The following is a 19,171-nucleotide window of genomic DNA, read 5'->3' as shown; positions in this document are numbered from 1 at the left end:
CCACTCAGTCCAAGCTCTTCTCTGTCCTGGCATGGCACCCCAATGGTGGAACCAGCTTCCCCCTGAAGCTAGGACAGCAGATCCCCCCCCCTTAAGATGAATGCACTAAGTCACTTTGTATAGGAGCATCTGCTAAATGACTAAAATGGAAATGTAAGTCATTTTAGATTTTGTTTTCCATTTCAAAAGAACTGTGCTCTTTTGGTTTCCATCAGCAGTTCCCAATGTGATTTTCAAACTCAAATTGGACTGATTGATTCTCTCCAGAAAGGCTGGGAAGCCTGCTTATCAAGAGCGAGCAAAAGCTCAATCCATGTGGGATATTACATTGATCTGCAGGCGGCTATGATTATCTTATCTGATTATCTTAGCTTGGTTTCCAACATCCTCAAGCCATTTCTATGCTTTTTTTACTTTGCAGAGGAGAGTGGAAGGGGACTTTGTGGCCTGTACAAGGTTGCTGAGTTAAGAGACTGGACGTAGGGCTCTGGTTAAAAGTAGTGCACTATAAAGGGAATAGGCTTCCATTCGGGACAAAGACTCTGTTTTGGGGGCAGCTCCTGTCCTCTCTCTCTCCCTTGCCTCCTGCTTCCCTGTTTGACCCAGCTGCCAGGACATCACAAGAGCCCAAACCCAAATCAGCTTCATAACAGTACAACAACGCAATGCTACTGTTTGTTTCAGGGCTAGCACTCGGTGAACTCACTCTCAATTGGCTTAGTGCAAGGGTGTCAAACTCAATTCCTGGGCCGAGTGTCTGTGGGTTTGCGCTCTTCTCTTGTACTTGATTGATGAATTAAGGTCATTAATTAGTTAGGAACTCCCCTCACTTGGTTGTCTAGGTCTTAATTGGGCACGAATTAAAAGGAAATAACAATTACCAGTAGGCCCACTGCCCTCCAGGAAGTGAGGTTGACACTGCTGGCTTAGTGCTTACACAAAAACATACTGATAGGAAAAGTAGCATTTTTTTTTGTAAGTATATCTTCAATTCCAAGATTATAGAAGGTTTGAAACACAATGTGGTCGGAAATGTTTTATGTATTTCTGTTTTTGAAGCTGTCTAAAATAGAGGATCTTCTTTATAGGATGAGCTACTCAGTTCTACTGTACACCCAGAAATGGCACAGAATGTTCTGGGAACCAGCAATGTTGACATGCTGACTACATATACATAAATTATTAATAAAATCAATAAGCTATTTGTTTAGTGAGTAAGAGATTTCGGTAACTACTGTATACTTCTGACATCTGCTACAATGGCTTACCCATTACCAAACGCTTACCCTCTTGCACAGCTTTCATCGAATCCCATTTGTAATGGAAACTTTTTGTTGGGTTTAACGTCAAATGGCACCCATTACTTTATGTTCGTATTCAAATATTTTATTTCTTGTTGCATCGTCGAGAAGGAACCTGCAAGTAAGCATTTCATTGGACGGTGTATACCATGTATATCCTGTACATACGGCACGACTAATAAAACTTGAAACATAACTTTATGGCCAGACCATATGTTTAATGCAGTACCCAATACAGACCGAGCCACCGCTGAGGTGTACCTGCCCTCATCTGGAATCAAACGCAAACATTCTTTAAAAGTCCATTATTGACTAGATTATGTACACTGGAATCGGCGTCCACTTGTCCAAATTAGATATAATGCAATTGAGATTGATCCAATCCATATGGCTTACTATATAACTTCATAGGTTGCAATTCCTTAGTCGTAGCATGGTGATTATATGGTTGTATAATATTGTTGTAAGGCTTGTATATTGATGTAATACATTTGGTTGCATAATTCAAACAAATGGATATTATAAGTAATCATCCAATCTAAAACCAACACGTGTAAAAGCCATGTTTTGCTTCACAGTAGAATATAAATTATACAACACTACAAAGAAACTGCAGTATTTCAATGTATTGTAGTCATACACTGAGTAAACAAACATTAAGAATGCTCTTTCCATGACAGACTGACAAAGTGAAAGCTGTGATCCCTTATTGATGTCACTTGTTAAATCCACTTCAATCCTCTTCAATCAGTGTAAGATGAAGGGGAGGAGGATTCAGGTTAAAGAAGGATTGTTAAGCTTTGAGACAAATGAGACATGGATTGTGTATGTGTGCCATTCAGAGGGTGAATGGGCAAGACAAAAGATTGAAGTGCCTTTGAACAGGGTATGGTAGTAGGTGCCAGGCACACCGGTTTGTGTCAAGAACTGCAAAAGTCAACAGTTTCCCGTGTGCATCAAGAATGGTCTATCACCCAAAGGACATCCAGCCAACTTGACACAACAGTGGGAAGCATTGGAGTCAACATGGGCCAGAATCCCTGTGGAACACTTTCGACACCTTGTAGAGTCCATGCCCCGACGAATTGAGGCTGTTCTGTGGGTTCCTAATGTTTGGTATACTCAGTGTACTTGTACTTTATTAAAGGGATACACCCAAATTACATAATGACATATTGGTGAACTATCCCTTTAAGAATGTCAAAAAAGGCCTAAACTAAATAATATTAACATATGTAATACAAGGATCAAAGACCATTAGGCCAAGCAAATATCTTTGACAATGTTCATTGGAGCCTCTTAAAGCAACAGAGAGAATGGGTGACAGACTGCCAAAAGCCTAAGCCATTAATTCTCCCAAAAGCTTACACTGACATATTTAGTCTGAAAATGACCTCAATGCTGAGTGCATGTGCCAAACCGAATAACACCATTTCAATTAAACTAAGAGCATTAGTAACTCGTATGTAACTTCAGGCACTGTTGTGATGGAAATGAGTCTGGAATCGAGAAGGCCACATAGCTTTTTAGCCTCTTTCTGGCGGTGGTTTCTCCCCAATTCTAACCTTGAAAGCAGCTTAGCGGGTCACTTGTAAACCTGCTTACTGGAAAGGACATGTAAGGGAATACTGGGCCAAAGAAGGAAAGGAGACTCCAGTGGATACGCATGATTAACCAGGGATACGGATGTATAGCCAAAGGCTCTCTTTTCCTACTTAACAGCTGCTTTAACATTTTTTTTACATTTTTAGTCATTTAGCAGACACTCTTATCCAGAGCGACTTACAGTTAGTCGAATGCATAATTTTTTATTTTATTTTTTATTTTTTTCTTATTATATTTTTTTGTTATATTTTATTTTTTTATTTTTCATACTGGCCCCCCGTGGGAAACAAACCCACATCCCTGCCGGCCAAACCCTCCCCTACCTTGAACGACGCTGGACCAATTGTGCGCCGCCCATGGGTCTCCCGGTCGCGACAGAGCCTGGACTCGAACCAGGATCTCTAGTGGCACAGCTAGCACTGCGATGCAGTGCCTTAGACCACTGCGCCACTCGGGACATTTGGATCAAGGCAGATGTGTCCCAAATGGCACCCTATTCCCTATAAAGTGCACTACTTTTGACCAGAGCCCTATGAACCCTGGTCAAAAGTAGTGTACTATATAGGGAATAGGGTGCCATTGAGAATCAACCATTTTCTCATTCTCAAGGACAAGTGTTTTTCTCTTAATTGTGCACTCAGTCTGAGATTCAACAAGTTTATTCGTAACTCCATTGCTTTTCTTTGAAGTTTACTCTGGTGTTTGTTCTCCAAACTGATTCCCAAAAGTAATAGCATGAGAATAGTGTCATTTGTATTGGACTACTGTGTTTACATTGGACAATTACTTGTTTGTATTGGACTACTGTGTAGAGTTGGCAAATCTGTGTCAAATAAAATGTCTATCTAGACTGAGTCATGGTGACTGCTTCACAGGGCCACCAACCCACCAACCCATATCTACAGAGAAAACACTATAATGTATGTTTGATTAGGTTTTAAGTCTATAGTATTAAATCCATTGGCTTCTATTGAAGTCATGAGTTGTGCTTGATTCACCAACCATCAATGCTTTGTCTATGCGTCTCAAGTATGCATTTGTTGTTGTTTGTGTCTTGCTGGTGACAAACCGAATTTCCCCTCATGGGATTAATAAAGTTGATTCAACTTAGGGCTCACCTCTGAGAGCAGGCAGCAGTGAGTGGTCCTTCCTCTCATCACATTTGTTACATTCGCTGAAGTAGAGAAGCAGGAAGACATCCACCAGCACCCAGACAAGCGAGGTGGTCAGCACCACCTTACAGTAGACGAAACGCCGCATCGGCCCCCCGTGACGTGACGTGGTGGCGGAGAGGAATCAGCAGGCTGGCCCCTGACAGAGAGCAGGAACTCTGGAGACTAAACAAGGTAACGATGGGGAGACACACTGGGATGTCATCCCACTACATAGAAAGAAGAAGACAACACAAAAACATGGTTAGAAAGAGAACTTTAAGAAATGAAAAGAAAACATTTCCTTGATGAAATGAACATTGTGAACGTTGTGACAATGACACTGAGGAGAACTAGATGTATGAATTCATTGATTCCAGCATACAGCTTCCACCAAACAGCTAACTTCCTTTGAACAGGTATTTTTGGCATGGGACACAGTTGTTGACAATGACTTGGTATTTTTCCATTTGAGAGAAAAGCAGAAAGCTAATTCCTTCCTCAGAGAGGCTGCATATCATCTGTGGTTTTATTGGCGGATTCGCCTAGACCAGGCAGATAGATTTCAGTCCATTGAGAATGTGTGTGGGGAACAGAAATCGCAATGGAATGAAATGAATACCTCACTAGTAGTCCACCTGAAAAACACTGTCATTTGCTATGTAATATGACTTTCTCTAAGGGGAATTATTGGCTTACAGAGGCAACAGGCTGCATTCAATTCTCCCTGTATGAAACTGTGTGTGTGTAAAATCACAATGGAAGTGCCAGACAAGACAGTTCTAAAAGAAGCAGTCAGAAGAGAATAGATAGACAACGTAAACAAAATGGACACTCTTCTCATAATATGAACTATATCTACCTGACAACAACTCTGGCACGATAGCGATTGATTAGATCACAACTGAAATAGAGCATGCCTTGTACGTTTTGTATTTTCCTTCTACAAAAGTTAATCTCCAATCCAATGAAATTATGTACAGGAAGGTTGCTATGACTGAAAGGTCTGCACTATGGTACTCTACCTTTAAATATCCTGTAAAGCAATAAGAGCTATCTATGATCCCAAAGTCTTACGTTTTCATTTTGGGAGAAATTATACCATAATAATGGCATAATAGACCATCAAATATTTAAGTCTTACACACAAAATCTAGTATTGGAGTGTTCTGTGGGGCATTGAGTTTCTATAAACGCTGTCCCATAACCACACACAAAATACAACTGAAAACAGAAACCCCCTTGGTGAACGTTGAAGTGGTGTGCGTGTGTGTGTATGTGTATGTGTGTGTGTGTGTGTGTGTGCAGTTTTGTTTACCCACATCATCCTCCAATGTGCTCAAGGCCCTATGCCAACGGGTGGTTCTTATAACGCCCCTCTAGGCTCATCCCCAGAGGGAAATCTGACTATCCCATTTCCTTATCATTCTCCTGCAGCGTAGTGCAGCGTAGTGCAGTCTTTGCACTCACAGCATCCCTCTCTGCTTCCTGTTTATGTCCATCACAGTAGACGACAAGCCTGCCCTGAGCTAACTGGTTATCTCTTCCAAAAACAAGCCTGGTCGTCCAGTCATATTTAGTAGTAGCATCACAGCCCTGTAAACAACAGTCACACTGACAATAGTTCATCATTGACCGCTTTCTGTCATAAATAGACTTTCAGGACATCTAAGGTGGGACATTAGCCCCAAATGTCCTTGAGAATGGCAGTCTAATAAAATAAAGACTCCTTTGTGTGCAATGTTGTCATCTGTTGCAATGGCCTTTCCCAAACCTTTCAAATGTATAGATTCCGGTAATAAGGTATTCAGATCTAAATCGAATCCTCTATTTCAAAAACTCCATGAATCTGATTGAAATCAAAGTGACCAACGCCTAGTAACACCAGGCCCTGGAAACTTACTTATACTACTTTCATCATATTGAATTATATGCTAATGTCTGCTGTGTTTTCCCGCGGCCATCTGCTTGGAACTGTCGAGTGCAATGTTTGGGTCTGGTGCCACCAACCAGGCTGGAGGCGACGCTCGCATCCCCCTCTGAAGCGGCTGGGTCATTAGTCCAACCATCTGCACGGGTGAATATTTCCTGTCTGTGGAGCAGTGCACTACAACAAGGTCTCTCCCCTCATTAAAGCACACCTTTCAGCTGAAACACTTGTCGAAACAACACAAACCTTACTGACCGTGGTGACGCTTTACCCACAGGCCAGAAGTGTTACGTTGCTTGGCACCTCTGACACTGTGACAGTTACTGTTTGACTGTATCCAAACTTCTACTCATCAAATAACGCTGCTCTAAAGTTCAAACAATGGCAATTCAGCTCTAATGTTCTCTATCATTTCTGACTGGTTTATTCTGAAATCCCAGACGCAGAGTTATCTGAAGTGCATGAGTACTTCACTCAAGAAGCAGACTGAACTTCTCTCGTGTACAGGGAATTTAATAAAAGCTCACTTAGGTACACTTCAGGGACACTGATGTAAGCATTATGACAGAGAGCACTTTGAGCACAATCTTTCACAATGTTCAGAAAAGGATGAATCAGCACAAATCGTCCAGCATTGGGCTTTCTGGGTACAGGAAATGATTATCAGGATGGACTAGAGGGCTGATCCTCTTAAGTCCGTCCATCGCTCCGATCCAATGGGGTGCTGTGACGCCTTCAATAACAAAGGGAAGAGGTGGGCTGTGCTACTAAAGTACATGATCTATTGGGCACACTTCTTTAGTGTATGCAGGGCCGCCCAACCCTCATCCTGGAGATACCGTCCTGTAGGTTCAGTCCAACCCTAACCCAACATACCTGATTCAGCTATTAAAGGTCTTGGTGAGCAGCTATTTAGTAGAATCAGGTGTGCTTTGTTTAGCCTCATCCTACCATCCTGGTCCTCGTGAACTTAGGGAGTGAACGCTATTTATAATAAGGGTTACATGGAGAAAATCGGACCTCTCTGAAATGAAAATGGACGGCCCTCCCTTAAGCAAAATATATTTTACCTAAACCCTCCCTGAACGCTTGGGGGAATAAATGTGCCCTTCCCCTATACCCAAAATAATAATTAAAACAAAGTGGAGAGCAGAGAACCTGTCTACCATAAACCTTCACTTCTTGGACAGACAAGAGCCTGTAAGCATTAGGCTGCATTGTCACGCCCTGGCTCTGGGGACTCTTATATGTTGAGCCAGGGTGTGGATTTTCTATGTGTGATTTTCTATGTTGTGTTCTAGTTCGTGTTTTCTATGTTGGCCAGGGTGGTTCCCAATCAGAGGCAGCTGTAGCTCATTGTCTCTGATTGGGCACCATACTTAGGCAGCCTGTTTTGCACTAGTTATTTGAGGGATCTTGTTCTGTATAGGTTTGTGTTGGTGAACCTTTAGACTTCACGTATCGTTTTGTTGTTTGTGTAGAGTACTCATTAAAAGATGTACGCCTATCACGCTGCGCCTTGGTCTGCCTCTAATAATGATCGTGACATGCATGGAAACGCAGGAATTTTGATAGAGCACAGGACTGTGGGCCAGGTTGTGGGTTCGCAGACCACCATGGACAACAGTAGGGGGGGAAATATCTCCTTTATAGTAAAAGCATTGCATGAATCTATCATCGTATTTGCAGGTCAGAGAAAAAATTGCCTTTTATAAACATTTCATGCAATTCTACATCATTTTACATTTTAGCAGAATCATTTTAATACCACACAAATTACCGAAATCACAGGCAAAAAATTGACAGAGAGATAGGCCAATGTGTTAATCTCATCATATTTCTCCAATGCTAAATCAGTGTGTCTTGTTTGCAACGAAACTGTCCCTGTTTGCAAATAATTGAATTTATTTAGAAATCTGAGCACGGTACTTTCAAAAGATAGCCTACCCAGACAGAGTAGGCCCACCGACACAGAAAAATGTAAGCTTTAACTGCTGGCTACTCTTCTTCCGTGGCTTAACCCAACGAGAGAAGGTCACAAGTGTTTCCCTAAAAGCTCACTGGGTTTAAACATATTCTATTGTACAGAAAGTGAATAGCTTAATCAATTGATACTGATAGAATTAGATTACTTCCCAAGCAAAGTCTATTTTCTGTCTCCTCAGCTATAGAACGTTGTAGCACAGCCTCTGAAAGGCAAAGAATTGAAACAATGATACTCCCATATGCATCAGAGTCACTGTCACGATCGTCTAACAGAGATGAGGACCAAGGCGCAGCGTTGAATGCTAACATATTTATTTATATAATGATCACACGATCAAAACGATGACGTGACAGTCAATGGTCCAACACGAACAAGAAACCACAATGAATGAATGCCTAACGGCTACCTAAGTATGACTCCCAATCAGAGACAACGAGCTACAGCCGTCTCTGATTGGGAGCCACCCTGGCCAACATAGATATACAAACACTAGAACCAACACACATGAAAACTCACACCCTGGCTCAACATACTAGAGTCCCCAGAGCCAGGGCGTGACAGTCACGTCTTTCCCGGGTATTTTATAACTTGTTTCTAGCATAAAACATCACCGACCAAAGCGCTGTTTAATCGGATCACTTTATATAATCGGATCAGTTTAATTTTCTTCCAAATCTTAAACTAACAAGGGCTAGGCCTGTGCTTTTTGCCATTTTCTTTCATAAAATGGTAGGCCTATTGCGGGGGTCTCCAACAGGTAAATCGCCAGCTACTAGTAGCTCGCAGTCCACCTATGAGTAGCTCCCCAAACAGTTCTGAAAGTATATGCAATTTTCAGGTGTTCCACCACAAACGGTCATAAACAAGCTCCCAGCTACTAGCCTTTTCCAAAATTCCCTACTTTCAGCACCATGAGCTGTCCATTTCCAATTGATTGTGTTGTGGCTGCTGCTTCAAGTTTCAGCACCAAAATGTAAGTTACTCGAATCTGTCTTATTGTGAGGTCAGTAATTCTGATAAATACAATGGGCAACAAAAATATTGTTTTTAATAGAATCAATTATATTAGTAAAAAGATATCAAAGTTAACCTCCAATCCTCCTCATCTTCGCGCTCGCCTCCTCAAACTGAACAGAACATAGGCTATAGGCTAGTCCACACTCACGATAGTGCATTATTTGGACTAGGCCTAATCATAAATTATTTTCAGAAGAAGCCTTTGAGTCTCCTCCTGAACTGCCACCATAGGCCTACCCAGCACAGCCGTTGGTTAGGCAGCACACACACAAAAAATCACCAGCAAGAGCAGAGCAGGCCGGGGCTCATGATTGTAATATCCTTTGCAGTGTGTAATGCAGCCTAGTTGTATTTACACCCTCCCAGCAGCTATCTTAAAAATATAACTTTGTTCTGTGCTTCTCTAAGCATTTACTTCGTAGCCTATGATCATTTCATTGAGACCACACTAAATAGCCTTTAGGCGCACTTGATATTGCCCAGCGGAGAATCAGAGATGAGGGGTAGCATCAGCCACACATCGATATACAGTATTCATACCCCTTGACTTTTTCCACATTTTGTTACGTTACAGCCTTATTAAAAAATGGATGACATTTTTTCTACACCCAATACCCCATAATGACAAAGCAAAAACAGGTTTTTACAAGTTTTAGCAAAGTTATTAAAAATAAAAGCTCAAATATCACCTTTACATAACTATTCAGACCCTTTACTCAGTACTTTGTTGAAGCACCTCTGGCAGCGATTACAGCCTCATGTCTTCTTGGGTATGACGATACAAGCTTGGCACACCTGGATTTGGGGAGTTTTTCCCATTCTTCACTGCAGATCCTCTCAAGCTACTTTCAGATCTCTCCAGAGATGGTCGGTCGGGTTCGAGGCCGGGCTCTGGCTGGGTCACTCAAGGACATTCAGAGACTTGTCCCGAAGCCACTCCTGTGTTGTCTTAGCTGTGTGCTTAGGGTCGTTGTCCTGTTGGAAGGTGAACCTTCGCCCGAGTCTGAGGTCCTGAGCACTCTGGAGCAGGTTTTCATCAAGGATCTTTCTGTACTTTGCTCCGTTCATCTTTCCCTCGATCCTGACTAGTCTCCCAGTCCCTGCCGCTGAAAAACATCCCCACAGCATGATGCTGCCACCACCATGCTTCACCGTAGGGATGGTGCCAGGTTTCTTCCAGACGTGACGCTTGGCATTCAGGCCAAAGAGTTCAATCTTGGTTTCATCAGAACAGAGAATCTTGATTCTCATGATCTGAGAGCAGTGGTGGAAAAAGTACCCAATTGTCATACTTGAGTAAAAGTAAAGACACCTTAATAGAAAATGACTCAAGTAAAAGTGAAAGTCACCCAGCAAAATACTACTTCAGTAAAAGTCTAAAAGTATTTGGTTTTAAATATACTTAAGTATCAAAAGTAAATGTAATTGCTAAAATATACTTAAGTATCAAAAGTAAAAGTAAAAGTTTAAATCATTTCACATTCTTTATATTAAGCAAACCAGACGGCACCATTTTCTTGCTTTTCTTTTTTTACGGATCGCCAGGGGCACACTCCAACACTCAGACTTCATTTACAAATTAAGCATTTTGTGTTTAGTGAGTCCGCCAGATCATAGGCAGTAGGGATGACCAGGGAAGTTCTCTTGAGATGTGCGTGAATTGGAGCCTTTTCCTGTCCTGCTATGCATTCGAAATGTAATGAAAACAGCATTATTTACAAGTACATTCTTTTCTTTAGGAATGTAGTGAAGTAAAAGTTGTCAATAATATAAATAGTAAAGTACAGATACCCCAAATAACTACTTAAGTAGCACTTTAAAGTATTTTTACTTAAGTACTTTACACCACTGTCTGAGAGTCTTTAGGTGCCTTTTGGCAAACTCCAAGCGGGTTGTCATGTGCCTTTTACTGAGGAGTGGCTTCCGTCTGGCCACTCTACCATAAAGGCCTGATTGGTGGAGTGCTGCAGAGATGGTTGTCCTTCTGGAAGATTCTCCCATCTCCACAGAGGAACTCTGGAGCTCCTTCAGACTGTCCATCAGGTTCTTGGTCACCTCCCTGACCAAGGCCCTTCTCCCCTGATTGCTCACTTTGGCCGGGCGGCCAGCTCTAGGAAGAGTCTTGGTGGTTCCAAACTTTTTCCATTTAAGAATGATGCAGGTCACTGTGTTCTTGGGGACCTTCAATGCTGCAGCCATTTTTTGGTGTTCTTCCCCAGATCTGTGCCTCGACACAATCCTGTCTCGGAGCTCTACAGACAATTCCTTTGACCTCATGGCATGGTTTTTGCTCTGACATGCACTGTCAACTGTGGGACCTTATATAGACAGGTGTGTGCCTTTCCAAATCATGTTCAATCAATTGAATTTACCACAGGTGGACTCCAATCAAGTTGTAGAAACATCTCAAGGATGATCAATGGACACAGGGTGTACCTGAGCTCAATTTCGAGTCTCATAGCAAAGGGTCTGAATACTTATGTAAATATGGTATTTCTGTTTTTTATTTTGTATACATTTGCAACAATTTCTAAAACCCGTTTTCGCTTTGTCATTATGGGGTATTGTGTGTAGATTGAGGAGGAAAAATATTTATGTAATCCATTTTAGAATAAGCTTGTAACGTAACAAAATGTGGAAAAAGTAAAGGGGTCTGAATACTTTCCGAATGCACTGTATAGCCTAATAAGCAACTAATTCTAAAACACTGACGAATATTGACATTTCATAAATTACAAATTACATGACCCTCCCCTGGACTATATTTTTAAAATACTAAACCCTCCCCTTGACTGAAATTGAAAAAGTATCACCCTCCCCCATTTTCCTCTATGTAACCATTCTGTACATTTCAATCCATCCCAAGCTCACGAGATCAGGATGGTAGTACGAGGCTATGCTTTATTAGGGTTGGACTGAAAACCTACAGGACGGTAGATCTCCAGGAAGAGGATGTAATGTAAGTATTGTACCACTCTATTCATTGAGACCATTATGAAGTGAGAGACAACCCACAGGATGTGATATGGTGGAAGGCCAAGCACACACTCCCTTCACTCAGCAGCTGACAGATAAATAGAGGCTAAAGGGAACATATTGATTCATCTGTTGTCTTATACAGCTGAACTGATCTAAAGACACCTTGTCCATAACAAATAGGCTAAGTGAGACTTAACTTGTTGACCTATTTGAGAACCCACTGGCTACTACTATTTCACTGTTACCAGTGCCTCACTGCAGGGTTGGGTTCAATTTTAATACAAGGCAGTCAATTCAGGAAGTAAACTGAAATTCCAATTAAATAATTGAAGAAGGCCATCTGTTTTCAATGACTGTTCAATAAACTCAAAAAGAGAAGCTTTGTATGTCAAAGGTTTTCCCATTTTTGAATTAAAAATTCAAATTGAATTGATTGACTGCACTTCCATTTGAATTGAACCCAACCCGGCCTCACAGCAATATCTCTAAAGGTAAATTGCTAGAACAGTATGACTAAATTTCATCCATGATATCTGACCTCCACAATAATCTAGTCATTATGATGGCGTAGGCTATTGACAGGTGTATATCCAGGCTACAGCTCATTGATATCATTCCTACAGTCAAGACTAAGATTTTCTAATTGGAATGCTTAGCAACAATGTTACAACAAATATTGCACATATAGCCTATATCAGCAGTAGGCAGATATAAGACCTTAAATTCCTGCAATATCTAATTGACAGTCTAGACTCTAGTAATAAATAGATGTAACACTGGAACATGCTATATTCCAAATGAACATTTCTGCTGTAGCCATCTCTTATGACATTGTCTGAATGCTGAAAGATGAAAGCACGTCATTCATGAAATATGTCATTTTGTACAAATATATATATATATTATTCAATACTTACAGAAAATATGTCTTCTTTTAATCAATTAATGGCACGGTGACGTCTCGCTTGCCAGCAACGTGTTGCATAGGGTTAACAACACTAATGTAATTCACTAATAATTTTTGAATGGTTGAAATGGTCAATCAACTATCAATCCAAATGTTCCGCAGACGGGAAACCTGTATGTGAATGAAGAGCATAATTTTCCGTCCCTATGTTGCTGGTTAGCAATCTTTATTGCTTGATACCTATACTCCTTGCTAGTCCCTCTTCTGAATGTACTGCAGTCGTCCCGACGCGACACGTTGACTACCGATATATTGTATCCTACACAAATTGTCCTGTAATCTCTAACTTCATATGCAGCGCAAAATGATACGTATTTGTACCCACCTGTTCTCGAAAATAATAATGTATAACGGTGTAACAGACAAGCGAAACGTTCTGGTGCAATCTACCATGAAAACAATCGCGGCAATGTCCTTTTTCTCATCCCTAATTGGTTGCAAGTCACGTCGATCAGAAAATCCTGCTGATCCTGAGCTTCAAGGGCGTCTGGTAAATGTATTTCTTTCAGTGTACATCGTATGGGAAATAGCCTAAAGCACAATACTCAAATACATAGGTTACACACGGCATATTGAAGTATCCTACAATGCATAATATAATATATTCGTTGTATGATTCATTTGTAGGCTATATCTGAAAATATAAATCAAATCAAATCAAATCAAAATTTATTTGCCACATGCGCCGAATACAACAGGTGTAGACATTACAGTGAAATGCTTACTTACAAGCCCTTAACCAACAATGCAAAGTAAAAAAAAAAAAAAAGTGTTAAGCAAAAAACAATAAAAGCAAATAACTACAGAGCAGCAGTAAATTAAAATAACAGTAGGGAGGATATATACAGGGGGGTACCGGTGCAGAGTCAATGTGCGGGGGCACCTGCTAGTCGAGGTAATTGAGGTAATATGTACATGTGGGTAGAGTTAAAGTGACTATGCATAAATAATAAACAGAGTAGCAGCAGAGTAAAAAAGGGGGACAGTGCAAATTGTCGGGGTAGCCATGATTAGCTGTTCAGGAGTCTTATGGCTTGGGGGTAGAAGCTGTTGATTTGCCTTTTGGACCTAGACTTGGCGCTCCGGGTACCGCTTGCCGTGCGGTAGCAGGGAGAACAGTCTATGACTAGGGTAGTTTATACACAGTTAAATATTAGTTAATATGTAGGATCTATAAATAATTTGTAAATAGTTATAACGTCTTGGTTCAAATTGTGTGATTGTCGTTTGGTGTTTCCAAATAATGGGTTAATATATGAACAATTCTAAATCAGTTAAACCTAAATTAGGAGCAAAGTTTGCACCTAACAAACCAATATCACCCAGAATAATTATCAATTTCTCAATCAGGCCCTAATTATCATCACAGCAAAACTGATCAGAAAATGTGTTGAGTGTGCCAGCTTTGTAACTATACCTAGTTATTACAGCGCTGTTCTCATATAACAACCTGGTCTCAGAGCATTTTGTATTATTATGTATGTAAATCGAGAGCTCCGTTTAGTATGAGATGTTACGTTTCGTATGGTATGTATTAATTTTTGGATGTCCATCGACCATTTCATGAGTTATGAATTACAATTTGTATTATATGTTTTCCAAATTTAGCAAAATATACAATATGGAGCGAATTTGTAAAACGTACTATATGTTACCAATTTGCGAAAAACATACGATATCTTACAAATTCAATCTATCTCGCTAACATTAGCAAGGCTAGGGGTTAGGGGTTAGGGTTAAGGTTAGGGCTAAGTTTAAGAGTTTGGTTAAAGGGTGAAGGTTATGGTTAGGGGAAGGGTTAGCGAAAAGGGTTAAGGTTAATGTTTGGTGAAGGGTTAGCTAAAAGGGTTAAGGTTAGGGTTAGGGGAAGGGTTAGCTAACATGCTAAGTAGTTTCGAAGTAGCTAAAAAGTAGTAAGTAGTTGAAAAGTTGCTAATTAGTAAAAATCTTAAAGTTGGCCATGATGAGATTTGAACTCGTAACCTTTGGATTGGTAGATGTTCACGTTATATGCCCACCTATCCACAAGCCTTTTCTTTTTGCCTAAAGTAACCATCTGTCTAATGTAACAACCCAAATTTAATATACTGCATCATACTAAAGAAGTGTCTCGGATTTATGTACAGAATAATACGAATTGCTCTGAGACCAGGTTACAGACAATGGTGTCACTTTTCTACATCAAGTACAATACTGCCATCTGCTGATGATTTAGTTGGAAACCAGGGATGACCTACAGTAGGCATATTATTCAAGTCTTTATTATCCCAATAATAGAACATTCATTCAGCTTTCAACTTCAGCAACACATAACAGTAAAAAGTCAGGCATTTATACCAATAGGGTACATTTACAGTAGGTCTAAGACTATAGTTCTGTCCAAATACTGGGCATAATAATAATTTAAAAGATAGGTATGGTTCAGTGGTCTAAGGCACTGCATCTCAGTGCTTGAGGCGTCACTACAGACCCCCTCGTTCGATTCCGGGCTGTATCACAACCGGCCATGATTGGGAGTCCCATAGGCTGCGCACAATTGGCCCAGCGTCGTCCGGGTTTGGCCGGTGTAGGCCGTCATTGTAAATTAGAATTTGTTCTTAACTGACTTGCCTAGTTAAATAAAGGTAAAATAAATTGCGTTTGGACATAATTTGGAAAACAACAATGTATGCACGTAATTTCTAAAGGATAAATGAATACATTAATTAAAATTTCATAAATTAATTCGTTTTAGATACACAATTTGACATCCGCTAGATGTCAGTGAAAGTATTGATCATGATGTACACTTGATTTAGCTAGCCCGGAGTGCAGGAACGACCGAGTTTAGGCTTGACGTCCATATGGACCAATGGAATGATTCCAAAATAAAAGCTCTGACCCTGACTACCTGGCACCGGCGTGCGAGCTAGATCAAGCACGCTCTGCCCACCTATGAAATTAAAGCGTCAGCACGCAAATTCGACAGTGGTAGAGACTGTCATGGTAGGCTACAATAATAATATAAAAAATATATACAAAAATCAGCTACATTATAAAAATGAAACCATTATTGGATATTGAATCCAAAATTGCACTTTTCCACCAAATTGCATGTATTTTCCCCATCATTGGACTGGATGGAATGGCCAGGTGCATGGCTTTTAGTCATCCAATTACGCATTGCATGGTTCATTGATCATGCTCATGGTGGCGCTATTGCTATACACTCTTGGAAAACAGCACTCTCCTATGCGTCCTGAAATGGTTTCACCCAACCAGGTAGGTTATAGTAACCACGGGTTGCTGTAACATCATAAATGCACTGTGACTGGGAAGAGGACAATTGGAAACGTATAGTATTGCGATGCCAAAGCAGTTTGATACACACCAGAAGACCTATACCAGATTTAAAGGTGGCATTTGAATCTCCTGGTTCTCACTTTTCATTGTTTTCTGCACTTGTGAGGAATTTCTCTGGAATTTTTATCAAGTGCGCTTTTGGCTCTTATTTGTGGTGCCAACTGAAAGTTGAAAAGTGGAGATGAATTCTACCGCTTTCAATCAAACGGAGAGTTCAGGACTTTTCAATAACACTGAAGATATTTTTTGCTGTAACTTTTCATCAGTGGTGACTGATAATGGCTTCGTGGCGCCGACTCCGGATGAGAGAAGTCTCTTTCTCATGAGAGTTGTCCAGATTGCGGTTATGTGCGTGTTATCGCTCACGGTGGTTTTCGGTATATTCTTTTTGGGCTGCAACCTTCTCATCAAGTCAGAGGGAATGATCAACTTTTTGGTGACGGACAGAAGACCATCCAAAGAGGTAGAAGCAGTCATTGTTGGGGCATATTAGTAGCCCAAAGAGCGCTTTTGGAGACTTTGTCAAAATTATTTGTCCTACCACTGATGCCCCGATGATGAATCCAGTTTTCACCAACAGCGGAGACAGAGAGAAATGAATGGTCAATATCCACATAAGATCCAGTTTCCATTGTTCTGTTCTTGTCAGTTGATGAAAATGTAGGATCCAGCAGGTGACTGAACAGTCACTGGACCATTGTCGCTCCTGCATCATGTTGTGGCAAACATATTATATCTCTCACTTAAAATATAACCGAAATTATCTCTCACTTTTTGTTAAAGACAAACAAACAATGTAATTTGAATTGTACTGTAATTTGAATTGGACGCACTCTAATTGTTATAGTCTATTTGTCAAAGTGACAATCGTTTTTTACTTCAAACACTGTCTCGTATTGCTAAAGCAATGGGGATGAATGAATGTTTGAAAAATACATATCGTATGTGTTTTTGCATACAATATGCAAGTCAGTATAATGATTTAGTCAATGTGTCTAATGGGTTTCCTATTGAACGTTTGTAAATAGTGAGTGGTTAAATGCATGAACGGTGGATATATAATAAAACAACAGTAGTTGTTTGTTTATTGGAATAAATTCATTATGTAATTATGTTGAAGTTTTCCTTTTGATTAATTCAGAATTTCCATCAATCTGTTCTCAGTGTTCATTTGAGACAATCATGGCTACTGAAGAGCTATTTCAATTGTATTGAGATCATTCTGATTACAAAGTCCTTCAAATTATAACATTTCTACTGTATCAATATATTAAACATGTATTGTTTATTATTTTAATTTTACCACATTTATTTTTGCAGTATATTCTACTGAAAGTGTGCAAATGTCATAATTGACAGGGCACATTGAGAGAAAATGTGTGACATTAGCACCTTGTTGGAGATTGTGTCTTGTAGCCTAATGGTGAACCACTGAAACCAATGTGATGAGCAGGGTTGGTTTTTCCAGGATTGATGTGTGAGGTCCTAGTCCCATTGATCAGTCTGGGGTTTAATGGAAACCTGCCTGACAGTGTTTGTACCATATCAGATGCTCAGAAAACATATACACTCTAAATGATGGGTTAGAAACAACCCAACAATTCTTAAGCTGTCGGATATGCAGTATGACCACATTTAGACCCCTATTTGTCTGGGGACCTTGAACATGATTAGGTCACAAATGTATGGTGGAATGACAATCCACTATATAGGACTTATCTTAGTTTGATCAATTCATTCTCTCTAACGTGATGGGCTCATGTTTTCTTTAACAGTCTTAGACATATGCACATTATTAATGTTTTTGTGGTTTAGATGGCTTGAAATACATGTTATGTATTGCACTGCAGTCAGAGATTGTGACATTTTCTAATTTTCTGTCTGTATTATGAAGTTGTTCCTGTATAGACCATTGTGCGGCTTCTTTTCCCTCAGTGAAAGCATCTGTTTTTCTGCTCCTGGCTCATCTCACCTGGGCACCAGCACCCCCCCCAGCTCCCCCATGCAGCTCCCCAGGGGGAACCAAACAGCACCTCCACAAAATGACTTGTCTTGTCAAACCAAGCGAAGGAGGACTGCACTGCACAAACTGCTGCACTCTGATAAGCCACCCGTGCACCTGCTCCAATGGAACGGCGTTAAAGATAAAAAGCGTCTAAAGTTGTTTCACTTCCTCCAAAATCATGCTTCCTGCCTGCCTTGCCGTCGAGGACAAATCAATCTGGTGACCCACCCATCACAGTTTACTGAATCGCATTTGACAAGGCCCATTATGTTGTGTTATGATTGATGGACGGCAGCATAGCCTACGGGGTGTGTCACCGGCCAAAATCCCAAACCACTCTCTATCTCACCTAATAATTACGCTTGAATGTGTCATAACAAATAGAACATTTTGATTGATAAATTATCTTTCAAACTAATACTATATCATGAAGTATTTTGTCGGCAGCCATTATAGGTACATTCATGATATTGCCATTTGCCCTTGATAAAATCCTAAGCATAACAACTTTGATAGTATCTCATGCGTAAGTGTCAATTTGGTTGAATGAGAGTATACATTCAACACCGTACTGAACTCAGTGAAGTTGAGTTAACTCAATGAAGTGTTACCCATTAGTTGAAATGGTCAGCCATCATAGAGATATGGATGATTAGATTACCCTGAATAAGTTAGTGGTAGGCTATGAGTTGTGGAAACTGACCATACCTAAACTATAGAAATATAATCTAGATGATTGTATTTCTATAGCCTAAACTATGTTTAGTATCATCCAGGTATTAAACCAGCTGATTTAAGATTGTATATTTGTTGTTATTTTCATCCAAACATCTTCTCTCTTCCTGTATTTAATTGTATTTTATAATAGTCATTGCATTATTAAACAT

The 19,171-nt window shown here is 40.3% G+C and overlaps 2 protein-coding genes across 3 annotated transcripts in view; one reads left to right on the top strand and one right to left on the bottom strand.

The window, feature by feature from the left end:
- LOC121536682 (polypeptide N-acetylgalactosaminyltransferase 13) overlaps window positions 1-13,351 on the bottom strand; it is a 69,553-nt gene extending 56,202 nt beyond the window's left edge. For both annotated transcript variants that reach the window (XM_041844117.1, XM_041844116.1), the window contains exons 1-2: window positions 12,888-13,351; window positions 4,025-4,287 (exon numbers count right to left, since the gene is read on the bottom strand). In XM_041844117.1, coding sequence (XP_041700051.1) covers window positions 4,025-4,166 — 142 coding nt within the window. In that variant the 5' untranslated portion in view covers window positions 4,167-4,287; window positions 12,888-13,351. The remainder of the gene's footprint in view (window positions 1-4,024; window positions 4,288-12,887) is intronic.
- A 2,901-nt stretch (window positions 13,352-16,252) lies between these two features.
- On the top strand, window positions 16,253-18,275 carry LOC121536234 (protein reprimo A-like). The gene has a single exon (XM_041843500.2). The coding sequence runs from the start codon at window positions 16,461-16,463 to the stop codon at window positions 16,770-16,772; it is 312 nt and encodes a 103-aa protein (XP_041699434.1). The 5' UTR covers window positions 16,253-16,460; the 3' UTR covers window positions 16,773-18,275.
- Window positions 18,276-19,171: the final 896 nt, after the last annotated feature.

Source organism: Coregonus clupeaformis, chromosome 23 (genome assembly GCF_020615455.1).
Source record: "Coregonus clupeaformis isolate EN_2021a chromosome 23, ASM2061545v1, whole genome shotgun sequence".
Lineage (NCBI taxonomy): Eukaryota > Metazoa > Chordata > Actinopteri > Salmoniformes > Salmonidae > Coregonus > Coregonus clupeaformis.
Note: the sequence above shows the minus strand (reverse complement) of the source record. Positions and strands in the feature narration are given on the sequence as shown.

What these genes read in the sequence shown, in the direction of transcription:
- LOC121536234 (XM_041843500.2), top strand. Translation starts at nt 16,461, where the DNA reads ATGAATTCTACCGCTTTCAATCAAACGGAGAGTTCAGGACTTTTCAAT.